The sequence below is a fragment of the Carcharhinus amblyrhynchos genome, chromosome 20 (assembly GCF_965287045.1).
Source record: "Carcharhinus amblyrhynchos chromosome 20, sCarAmb.v2.hapA, whole genome shotgun sequence".
In the NCBI taxonomy this organism is placed as follows: Eukaryota; Metazoa; Chordata; class Chondrichthyes; order Carcharhiniformes; family Carcharhinidae; genus Carcharhinus; species Carcharhinus amblyrhynchos.
Window position 1 is genome coordinate 23,525,434 of NC_137343.1, and position 13,099 is coordinate 23,538,532.

General features: G+C 37.3%; 1 protein-coding gene across 3 annotated transcripts in view; it reads right to left on the bottom strand.

The window, feature by feature from the left end:
* The window catches only part of LOC145355826 (ABC transporter B family member 1-like), a 178,973-nt gene that overhangs the window by 113,302 nt on the left and 52,572 nt on the right, over positions 1–13,099 (bottom strand). For all 3 annotated transcript variants that reach the window (XM_080208229.1, XM_080208228.1, XM_080208231.1), the window contains 3 exons: positions 9,863–9,998; positions 6,977–7,165; positions 2,777–2,811 (listed from right to left, as the gene is read on the bottom strand). In XM_080208229.1, the coding sequence (XP_080064355.1) occupies positions 2,777–2,811; positions 6,977–7,165; positions 9,863–9,998 (360 nt within the window). The remainder of the gene's footprint in view (positions 1–2,776; positions 2,812–6,976; positions 7,166–9,862; positions 9,999–13,099) is intronic.

Below are 13,099 nucleotides of genomic sequence, written 5' to 3' on the forward strand. Positions count from 1 at the left end.
TAATTTTGTTAACAAGGAAATCAGTTGAGCTCTCCCACCAAGGTGAGCAAGGCTATAAGCACTTTTCAGATAAATCGATTATCTTTGACTCTATCCTGCAGCACTTTTGGCAAAAACGTTAACAGAAGGCAAAATTAAAAAGGAAAACATTTTAAAAGCTTTCAGTGGAAAATAATGAACAAAATTGCAACTGTGTTTTTGAGTTCATTCTGCTTTCCTCCACATCAATTATGACTGTGCTCACCTCACACAAAGAAGCCGTGTTACCATCATTAGACAGACTTTAGCATTTGGTGTACAAGTCAACTTGCCAAAATAATTTACTTTGCTCTTTAAAATATTTTCTGTTTTCATAGATTCTTCTGAAGTGGGTAACTGGGATTTCAAACATTGTCTGTTTTAAACAATAAGTTACTGGTCCCTAACAGGATCCTAACGTATTACATAATGAAGCACATATTCTGAGACAGAAGGAATTGCAAAAAAAATTGAATTAACAGATATTCTCTGTACAGTGTGAATTCACAATTTGGCAGGTTGCCAGTGAGAGATAGCAAGCATGCATTTCTTAACTATAGTGAATAGAGGGCAAATAGATGTGAGTGTTCAGAAACACATACCTTAACAAAGTCATTTTAAAAAGACGTATAATACTGTAAGATATATAATCATTAGTACAGAATATAAAATTTACAGGATTATTATTTCAGAGGCCACAAATTCAAATCCCTTCCGAGTAGTTTTAAGAAGTTGGAATTTGGTTTTTAAAAAAATCTGGAGATTGAAAATATAAAGGCAAAATGCTTTAGATATTGGAACTCTGAAATAAAAACAAATTGTTGGAAAGACTCAGCAGATCATGCAGCATCTATGAACAGATAAAAAAAGAGTGAATGCATCCCTCCTTGCCAATATACTGTTTTCTGGAGGATGTAATTCAATATAGTTTACAATGCTATACATCTAGTACCTCATCCAAGTGGCCATAACTCATGTGCAAGCCTCGTCATTGAGAGGCTCATGATCAGGTCCAATCATGCCTTCACTTGAGCTCTTTACGTATGCACTTCCAGCACAGGTTGTGGGGTTTTATTAGCATCAACTTAAGTACTGGGGCAACTGTAAGGCTATACTTAGATCTCCTATCTCAGTCTAGATTGGGAGTTGATACAGGGATGTTCATAGTCCCTGGATAAACTAGATTAACCATAAAGCATGTCATATTGCTGGCTAGTGGTGACTGAAATATGATCTGAATGAATACTAATAAACATGCTGTAGGAATAGTAAAAAGTTACAGATGCAGTCAGCAGCAATAAATAAATTATTTAAGTTTGGAAAATTGAGTTATGCATTGTAATGATAAAACGGTTTAAAAAGACAAACAGCATAACAAGACAAAGGCTCAGGTAAAACAATTCTATAAAAAATGAAGACACATACTTAGTAAACTTTTCAATCACAACCCAATCAAAATAAGCTAGATCCCCATTTATTTTACAGGGCACAATTAGTGAACACTAATGCAAAAAATAAAATTTGAGTAGAAACAGCACATCTGTGCAAGAGTACCCAGCTACATACAATGGAGAAGTGTTGATTGAGATACTGACAGTTCGCTATAGTCATTCAGTCTGAAAACAGATGCAACATATGGAATTAATCTGCACAAGCCAGTCTGCCACAAGCTCAGAAAAATGCGGCTGGGAGTAAAAGAAAATACTTTGATAAGGACAAATAATATACATCATGGTGTTTTAAGGAACACAAGGGATATCCTACTGATGAATTCCTTCGTAAAGTAATTCATAAGGTTAGTATTTCTGATCTTTCTTTCAGAGCAGCTTTCTTTTCCTATGGGTATTACATTATCACAATGTCTTAGCAATTTAAAATGATTTTTAATTGTACATTTGTTCAGTTTTATATAGCTAAGACAAAGCATAGCAGACAGAAAGGGAAAATTTTCTGTAATCAGCTGAATAGTGCATCAGACCTGAGAGTAGTGCATCTAGACTTCGAGAAACTGCACATTTCTTATAGACCATTAAAATACTAACAGAAGGATAGGTTTAATGTATCCCACTAAATATGCAAGTCAGCAAAGTGAAAAAAAATACACCAAGGCTAACAAGTCAACAAACACAAAATCCACAAAACTCAGTGCATTCAATTTAAAAAAAATTGGTCTAGTAAAACCCAGATATCTTTCCAGACAATAGCAATTGTGCAATTCCTGCTATAATGCAATCTATGGACAGCTCAAGTGTTTTAGAGATCAATATACCCACAGGGCAGCTGTCCTCTGGCTTGAGTCCAATGTCTGACAAATTCTCAAACCACATTTTGAAACATTCTGTTTATAAGCCTACATTGATTGGAATCCTTACACAACCGACCCACTATCATGGGAACCTGGATACAAGCTATTCAACACCAATCAGGATTAGGGTTGAACTTGTTGCCTTTCTGACTGCTTGATAAATTGCACTTTACAGATTTATCATTAAAAAGTCTGGGCTACTGGCAACATTAGTCTTGCTTTTGAAAAATGTGTCTCACATTAAGCTCTGTTTGTTCCTGTTCTCCTCCATCAACTGACTGATACACATTCATACTATCACTTTAAGGTGACCTGCAAATGCTGCAGTTCTTGGCTAGATACAAAATAGAATTGGAAAAAAAACCTTGCAGTCATAGACAATCTTTTGTTAAATAAATCTAGTTAAAGCCCAATCTCTCCCAATTTTCTTAAAAGGAGCAGATCGTCACATACCTGTAAGATGGTCAGCACCAGCCCATTGAATGACCCTGAAAAAAAAATTCAAAGTTAGAAATGCAAATAGTATAAATGAAACAATTGGTGCATGAGTTATTGGTAAAACCAAGCCATTCAAGAAATACTGTCTATATCTGATCATTTCAAGTCATTCCTGTACTCTAAGAATTTGTATTATCCAATCATATGAATAAAGCAAAATAAGTAACTGAACAATATGGGAATTTAATCTTCAAACTAAACAGATACTTTGAATTAAGCAAATTTAAATTAATCAAACAAGAGAATGTCATTATCATAGAAATACTGATTGCTGTTGCAGGTTACTACAGTAACTCAAGTGCCTGAAACCATTCAATCCTATACAAAGAGACTGGATTTGAGTACTTGTAACTAAAACATTGACATCAGTATTTTAAAAATGCCTTTGGGTATCATCCCAATGATTGCAATCAACAATCATGATATAAACTACGCCAGCAGAATGGCATTATTTCAATTAACTTATTAGTGTGCACTTCCGAACTTTAAATCTCAACTTAACCTTTTAGAATCAAAGCCTATAGATTTTACTCAGTGCATTCATCTTGCATCTGTTTCCACGGGCTTAAAAGCACCAAATACTGCATTTAGAGATTAGAACAGCCAGAAATTAAGTTCTGTGCAGGTTTTCAATGCACACCTGCACTTAGCTTTTAAGGATGAAATGTGTTTAAAAAAATTAAAGCATTTTTTTAAAAAAAACTTTATTTACAGCATGGTAATCTAAATAATGTCAAGACAGACTGGCAGGCAATTTGCCTCTAGCGGACACACATGTTTTAAGATTCACATACACACTGACTTTACAGCCGTTTAAATTAATGATTAGAAAATCAGGCATTTAACACCTCCAAATTTCCAAAAGCTGCTTCTGGAAGTGCCTCAATTTACATACACAACGATGAACTTGTTTACCTGGCTTTGAAAAGTTAACGAGCTCTTTTGCATGAAAATGGTATAGCTTAGTTATCTTTTAGTAGAAAGCAAAACTAAAAACATTGGATTTTATATATACTCTTTTAGGGTAACGTAATGCTTCACTGGGCTACAAGTAGCAGAATACAGGCTGTAAATGCTCCAAAAGATCAGCAGGCAATGAATTTCCAAGCAAAAACAAAAACGAAAAATGCTGGAAATACTCAGCAGGTCTGGCAGCATCTATGAAGCGTGAAGAAGAAATTAATGTTTCAGGCTGATGACTTCAGAACTGGGTTAAGTTGGAACTAACAGGTAGAGGGATAAGATGATGGGAAAAGGAGCAAAAGGGAAGACTTGGGGGATTGAAGGCAGGAATGATTAAGTCATAGAAAGTGATGCAGGTCCTAAGGGAGTGATAACGGGATATACAATCATACAAATTAGGGGCATGGGTAAGCCACTTGTCCCATCCAGCCTGCTCTGTCATTCAATAAGATCATGGCTGAGCTGATTGTAACCTAAACCCCACATTCCTGCCTACTGCTGATAAGCTTTCACCCCCTTGTTAATCAAGAATTTATCTGGCTCAGCCTTAAAATTATTCAAAGGCTCTACTTCCACTGCCTTTTGAAGAAGAATTCTAGAGACTTATTGACTTCCTTGCATTAAAAAAACTCATCTGTCTTAAATTAGTGACCTCTTATTTTTAAACAGTGACCTCAGTTTTTGATCCCCTGGCAAGAAGAAACATCCTCTCCATGTCCACCCTGTCTGTACAGGATCTTAAATGTTTCGATCAAGTCATCTCTTGCTCTTCTAAACCTCACTACAAACCTTAACTCTCCAACCTTCCCTCTTAAGACAAGCTGTCCATTCTTGTATTAATCCAGCAAACCTCCTTAAGCTGCTTCAAATACATTTACGTCCTTTCTTAAAGAAGACGACCAATACTGTAACAATACTCTAAATGTGGTCTCACCAATGCCCTTTACAACTGAAGCAAAACCTCCATACTTTTACAATCAATTCCACTCAATAAACAATAACATTCTATGCGCTTTCCTAATTACTTGCTGCACCTATATGTGATTCATGTGTGAGGACACCCAGGTCCCTCTGCACCTCAGTCTGCAGACCCAACAACTTAGTCAATAACACATCCTAGTGATGGCAATTTTCCTGACTCTCTCTCTCCCCTCCATTTCCTGATGTACAGTTATTGCTGGGATGTTACCTGTGTCCTCTGTACAGAAGACCAATGTAAAATATCTCCTTAATTCATTCACCACTGCCCTACTTTCAATTATGAATTCCTCAGATGAACTTTCCATAAAGCCAACACTCTTAATTCTTTACTGATTTAATTATATTACTAACTAGCTTTCTCTCACACTCTAGGTTTTCCCCCTTATCAATCTTTTTGTCATGCTTTGATGTTCTTCATATTTTTTTCAATCTTCTGACCTCCAACTCATCTTTGCACAAATACATGCTTTTCCTTTTTGTTTAATGTTGTCTTTAACCTTTTTTGTCAGGCACGAATGATGGGATCTTCTCTTAGAATTTATCTTTCACATGGAAATGCGTCTATTCTGTGCATTCTGAAATATCCTTTTAAATATTTGCTGTTGAACTTCTAGTGATCTATTCATTAAGCACATTTGCCAGTTCACACTAGTTACCTCTGCTTTCATGCCCTCATAATGGCCCTTACTTAAGTTTCAAATACTAGTCTTGGATGCACTTTTCCCACCCTCAAACGGAATGTAAAATTCAATCATATTATGATCATTGCTACCTAGGGTGCCTTTACTATGAGGCCATCAATGAATCCTATCTCATTGTACAACATCAAGGCTAATATAGCCTGCCCTCTGGTTAGCTCCAGAACCTGGAAGTTATCACAAAAATATGCTTTGAACTCTTCATCTATCTTACCTTTGCCCATTCGATTCTTTCAATCTATATGTAGATAATTATTGGCATACCCTTCTGATGAGCTCCCATTATCTCTTCTTGTATACTCTGTCTTACTGTGTAGTTAGAATTAGAGAGACTTTTCGTTCTTATCATTTTTCATCTCAACCCAAACTGTTTCTACATCCTGGTTCCCTTTCTAACATGCTTATAACATCATGAATTAACAGAACTAACCCTCCACCTTTTCCTAACTTGCTGTCCCCTCTAAATATCACATACCCTTCAATATTCAGGTCACAATCTATGTCACCCTGATGCCATGTCCCTGGACAAGAGGGAAAAGATGCACCTAGAGATGTGAAAGACAAAACAAATGAACAAAAATTGGTCAAAAGATGTAGACTGAAAAATCAAATTAATTTTGTAACATAGTCGATACTAATATGACAGGGCAGCAATGTTATTAGTCACTTCTGTAACAGAACAATCACAGCCTACCCTGCAATTCTGTGGAAGAACTGAAAGAAGCATTTAAAAAAACCTGGCAGTGGTCAGAGCTTGGGGATTGTCAGCTGGTCCTACTCACCATAACCCTGAAATCAAATACAACAGTGTGGTCTGCAATTGGGCACAGAAGACTTATTTTGTCAATATGCCAAAGAAAGATGCTGTAATGCTCCCAAAAAAAACGGTAACCTTAAGCATGGCATATTTTGATAGTCTTTATAGCAATTACAAAAGAGCAAAGGGAAATTAGTTTCAAAGACAAAAATGATTTTGTTCAAAAAACATTTAACAAAAAAGTGCGGGTTCATGTTGGAATGAATAGGAATTAGAAAACAAGTAAAGTATTGATTAGGTGTGTAAATATTATATACACCTATAGGAATATTGAAAGACCTTTACAGCTTTCAAACAAGGAAAAGTATTATATGTAGCATTCTAATAATGTTCAAGTAACAACTCAGAAAAGATAAAGAACTGCACCATATTGTTTCATTCGCAGCATTCTTAAAATAAATTGTTTGCAGAAATGTAAATGCAGCCTTTAAAGGTTCAACATTTAATCATTTTATGGTTCATCTTTAAGATTATTGTCACAAAAGCCATGCCAAATAAAATTGGGTATAATGCTGAAATATCTATTAATGTCCTCAATAGCATCTCACTGAGCTGAGCCAATTAACAGTTGAGAGGCACAAAATAAAAGATCAACATAATATATAAGAGACCTTCGTACATACAAGGTAGAATTAAAGCATTTTTTGCAAATCAATCATTTAAAACTCAGGAGAAAAAAAGCACACTGAACATTACCTTCTGCCAGAGCCAATTTTTTTCCAATTAGGTAGCTTTTATCTATTCCTTTGTCATACAGTTCTTCAGATCTCTTTTCACTACAGAAAGTCCTGACAGTACGAATGTTAGAGATGGTCTCTTCAGCCGTTGCACCAACAGCTGCCAGTTCATCCTGGAACTTCTTTTGCAATCTCTTCACAAACTCCCCTGAATAATAAACAAACATTTAAGTTTATTTATTAGTGTCACAAGTAGGCTTACATTCACACCGCAATGTCAAAATCCCCTAGTAACCACACTCCGGTGCTTCTTCGGGTACACTGAGGGAGAATTTAGTGTGGCCAATCCACTTAACTAGCATGTCTTTTTTGACTATGGAAGGAAACCAGAGCACCCAGAGAAAACCCATGCAGACATGGGGATAATGTGCAAATTCCACACAGAAAGTGACCCAAGCCGTGAATCGAACTCAGGTCCCTGGTGCTGTCAGGCAGCAGTGTTAACCATTGTGCCACCATGCTGCCCCTATGATACACCAACAGGTAAACCAACCAATGTTAGCACTATCCCAAAAACTGAGCATTTACTGAGTAGCTGATGTATAATTTTCTACTGATTGTTAGAAGGCATCATTTAGAAAACGCTGAAACGTAACGGCACAGCATTTTATAGATTGTCCTGCTTGGTTATATATTTTTGTTTGAAAAATTCACCATCAGTAGATATTATTTGACTTAAAGTATACAGCAATGACTTGCTACCAGTCAGCTTAATTATCAAATCCTGAGCTGTAAATGGAGTCTTAAAAGAATAAATGGCGGAAACAAGTCCGTACATCAAACTTTGACTGAAGTTCTATGGACTGGAAACTTTTGAACAATGATGTATAACAATAATAGAAATGGAAAATACTGGAGAAACTCAGCAGTTCTGGCCGCATCTAAGGAGAGAGAAACAGAGTTAACGTGGTTAAACACAGCGCACTGCACAATAAGTGGCCGATTTGACTAAGGCAGATATTCACGATTTCTCAACAACCCACCCAGACATCAGTAAACACTGAGTCAATTGAAACACTGTTCCTATCATGAGGGATTTTAATCTTCATCTTTGAGAAGATTGGGCAAGCCTGCTCATGTAATGCAATGATAGAGCGGGAAGAGTTTAACATTTGAGAGGGAGGGTTCTCACCTGGAGAACTGGTGGTAGCCCCACATCACCTCCATTGAAGAAGATCTGCCATACTAAGTGCCCCAGCATCAGGTCTTTCCCAGGATTAAGAGCATCGGGGACTGAAATCCCACACCTGAACTGTTGGCCAGAGTCCAGCAGCTCACCATTGCTATCAACCAAGAGAAGTGACAGCTGACAGTAATCCACTCATCGGGGGCCCAGGACAATGAGGAACCAAAGGCTAAAGTTAAGTGAGCGTAGGAAGGGGACTGGAGGCAAGGACAATGGGGTGGCTTTATGCAGACCTTGTTTAATATCTATGAAAATTTCTGCAGGCCCATGATTTCCATACTAACTTCCTTGAATTGCATCAATGATTTCAATTGTTTTGGGCCACCTTCTGTATAGATCTCTTCCTGACAATAAAGACTATCTTGTTCTGGCAGAAGGATCATATAGAAAATAATGAACCTGCACTGAGCAGAGACAATGCCACACAGCTACTTCAGCCCTCTGCATCTTGATCAAATCAAAGATTTACAATCTTTGTGTAAAACTCCCGTAAGAATTGTTGTGTATGCAGGCTGCCACACATGTTTCTAAATACCACTGATCCATGCATCCTATTTCTCCCCATTCCAACACGGGATTGATTTCCATAATAGTACTAACATACAAAAGAACTAATTTTTCTGCTTAGCATTTTCCAGTAATGAAAGGTTTAATAATTAGCAGAAATGTTATTTCGAAATGCCGATTTGTGACAAATGTATACAGCAATGTTATTAAGTCCCAACAGGCTTGAGTACTGGGATTCATTTCCAGAGATATGGAATTGAGAAATGGAAAAGTTACACTAAACTTACATTGAACCTTGGTTGGGCTAGGAGAATCATCAACAGTTCTGATTTCCATATTAAAAAGGATATAGAGGCACTGGAGAATGTGCCAAAATTAGAATAATACTTAGAATAATAATTAGAATAATACCAGAACAACCAGAGTTGTTACAAGTGTCAAGGAAGACTGCACATGTTGGGAATCTTTTTCTCTAGAAATAATAACAGGAGAGGTGACCCAATAGAAATCTTGAAGATTATAAGAGTTTGAAAGGAAACACATAGATAAGTTATTTCTAAAGGGGTAGGGGAGACCAGAAACTTATAATCCTTAAATATAAGGTAGCCACCAATAAATCCAATAAAGGTTCTGAAGAAACATAATTCCCCAGAGAGTAGTTAGTTTGTGGCACTCAAGTATTAGTTCAGGAAATGAGATGCATTCAAGGGGAAGCCAGATAAACGCAACAGAGGAAGGAATAGGAGGATATATTGATAGAATTAGATGATGATCAGTGGAAGGAAGCTCCCATATGGAGCATTAACATTGGTATGGACTTGTTCTGTAAATACTATCTAATGTTATGTATTATATAATCTGGTTGTGGTGGAAGCAGCAGCATTAATCCGAGTCAAGTTCTGTGAAGCAATGTAATACAAACAAAGCAGCGATAATAACGCTGAACACAGCAGTGGGAAATGTATTTATCACCAAGGGTAAATTATTAAAAAAATAGAAAAGGAGAAAAACAAAACATCATGGTAAGAAGAGAAAAATGAGCAATATACTACAGCTGACTATTAGTTGCTTATGGATGTCAATGTGATCCAATAATCCCAATTTCCTCCCTCCAATAAACAACTTGCATCAGGAGGCTGAAATTCAACTCACCATATAGGACTCCTCCTATTGCTACAACTGGGACTGAGGCAAGTAGCACTCCAGTCAACGCTGGGCTTACAACAAACATAAGAACTAAAGAACCAATGATCTGCAATGTGTTTCGCAGCAACATGGACAGGTTTACCTGCAATAAAAACATAATGCAAAAGGTTGAAAAAAAAAATCTCCCATCATCTAACTTACATACACCAAGAGTTTGTTTATATCTCAATTCAGTTCTAACACACTTCGTGCAATACAGAAGCCTCATCATTATACAAATTGAGATGGTAAGTTGCACTTTGTCGTTTATTTACCATTCAGTGATCACAGATCACCTAAATGGAGCATCCAGAACATTGTTACTCTTACACTTATACATGCACACTACGTACACATATAAATATACATGAATAAGTGGTATAATTTTGTAGGAAATATAAGCCTTTTGTATATTTTATACTTTTTGTACTATGAACTATTGTATATGCGTTTTGTATGAGCACATTAGATAGTTACTTTTCGATGTGCGCTCGACAGAGGAAATATGGTGTGGCATTGTAATAAAGATTGGAAGCATGAATAGAAAAGGGGAGGTAAAGGAAAAATGTCGAAATTACATTGCTGCCTTTGGTCACAATGGAACGGGAAAAACAATGTGCTTTGCGTGGGATGATGGGCCTTGCAGCACAATCAGAGGTCAGCTAGCCCAGCAAACATTCATGCAGGAAATGGACTGTTTACACTTTGAGAATACGCAATTGTACTCAGGGATGTGACCATGCTTAACAAATGAATGGAAGCACTGACAGATGAAATATCAACGTTAACTGATGCAGTGATACATATGCATTGAGTAATTAACAGGTGCATTGGAACACAGGAAAAGCCCCTGGCTACAAAACATAAAAATAACAAACTTGAGGGGTTTGTTACACAGACTTGAAGATGACAGAGGGAGAGACAAGAGGAAAATAATAACAAGCTATTTGTGCCACGAGACTCCTGTGAAAAGTGAGAACCGTCTGAAACTAAATATGATTACCATCATTTCAGTATAACTTCTCTTGCTTCATAAATTGTCCTAATACCACTCTATCAACTGTTTCCTTGTCTGGAATTTATTGTCTAGTCTCTGAATCTCTGACGAAGGGTCTTCTAGACGCAAAACATTCGTTCTACTCTATCTCTGCAGATGCTGTCAGACCTGCCGAGATTTTCCAGCATTTTTCTGATTTTTGTGTTTGAAGGTTAGAAGTATTGATAATGTCTGGCTGACCATCATTCACATCAGGAAAGAAAAGCTCCAGTGTTGTGGGATTAGTAGAACCTATCAGTCGGTTAAAGGCAAATGAAAAGATATCAGGGAAAGCTAAGAATAATGTTCTATCAATATATAAAGAGAAGTTAGATAACATACCAGACAGTGAGGTCTGGATTTTGTTGACAGAATGTTTACCAAAAGCAGAGCGAGTACCCTTCAAGAAGATAGTCATTTATTCAAGGGCTAGTGGACGATACAAAGATGGAAGTAGAAACATTAAGAGATCGACTGCACGCACGAGGCTGATGAGTGGGCTGGAGAAAAATATGATGTTGAAACAAATAATTAATGAAGAAAGATCATGAAATTAAACAATTAAAAAACAAGTTCTGAGTAATAAAACAGAATGTAGTAACATTACAGAAACAACATTTTACTTATTTACAGGACAATTCACTGATACTTCAATGGAAGCAACAACAGGAAGAACTGAAAACTTGTACTAAAAGGAAATGTACAACTTAGATAGGAATTAACAGACGCTCAAGGCGGCCCAAGGCAAGCTCTCAGACTGCCATGTAGGAAATCTCATCAGGCCCGACATCAATTTAAAGTCAAGGCACTGGAGGAACAATAAAGAAAGAACAAGCCTTCCTTCCACAATGACTGTGACAGGCAAAGTGGGAGTGATACAGATTGGAATTATCTAGCAGAGGAGGCAGACCACTGAAGCCAGCATGGTAATTGACCAGATCCCAAGAAACTTGATGGATCCAAATATCAGCCTAGTCTTCCGATAGTGACTATAACAGCCCACACCAACACTATGTCACTGCAGCGGTTAGTTGAGGGAGTTAGCTGCCCCACTCCATTAACCCATACTGCTGCACGTGTGGGTTAGGGATTATTTAAATTGGGGATAATCCCCTTGAGCTCACACGAAACTGGGGCTTTTTAAGTCCTTCATCTGTACAGTATAGGCAAATAAAGACTCTGGCTGTGGCCTGGTGGCTCACAATAAAAAGTAATATTAACCTCCATGTGTCCTGCTGTCTGCCATGCCTGTAATGGAACCCACCTGCCAATATTAATCATGCTATTTTGCGCTGTTCCTACCCACTAAAGGCCTACCCACTAAAGATTGACTTTATTGGTTTCTGTCATCAACACAGAGCAACTATACATACTCCTCTGATTATTATACATCAATTTGCTAAGTGAATTGAAGCCTTCCCTTGCAGATTGAATACTATGTGCATTTTTGCTGGAATTCTTTTCAGTGAAGTTACCTGTAGGTGGAGTCTACCACTATAGGCAGAAAGTGATCAAAGGTTCCATTTTGTAGAGAAATTATTTTTCTCAGTTACCAGAATTGTTGAGCATTCATCATAAATTCCATATCTCACATCATTCTCAACTCTCAAGGATAGTGGAGAAAGGAAGTAGAATATTGAACACTGTACTAAAAACGTTCTGTACAGGTTGCCCTCTAAATGCGTTAACATGCTGCCTGTACACCTTATGGCTATATAGTCTATCACCCCACCTGCTGCCCCCCCACTTCAAACCCCACATTGGACCAGAGGAATTTCACACCCAACAATGACTGGAAAGTTGAGAGAGTTCCAGAGCATCTCACCCTCATGGGTATGGTTCCCCTGTAGTTCTAAATGGTTAGAGCAGATGATAGTGTGTGTCGGAGAAGTCAAATCGATGTGTGATCCAAAATCTGGTAGATCCAAAAAAATTTTAAAAAACACTTTGACAGAAAGGTACAACCATTTGAGTACCAAGTAGGTGATGAAGTCATGGTTTTAAATCATGGGAAAATTGAGAAAAATCATGGTTATTTAAACCCAAATGGATTAAGCCATTTCCTATTATTGATAGGCCTACCCTGGCCATATATCTGATTAAGTACTGAAAGGAAGGGAAGGACAGGGGGAAAGTAAGGAAATTGTATCATATCAATCAGTTAAAAA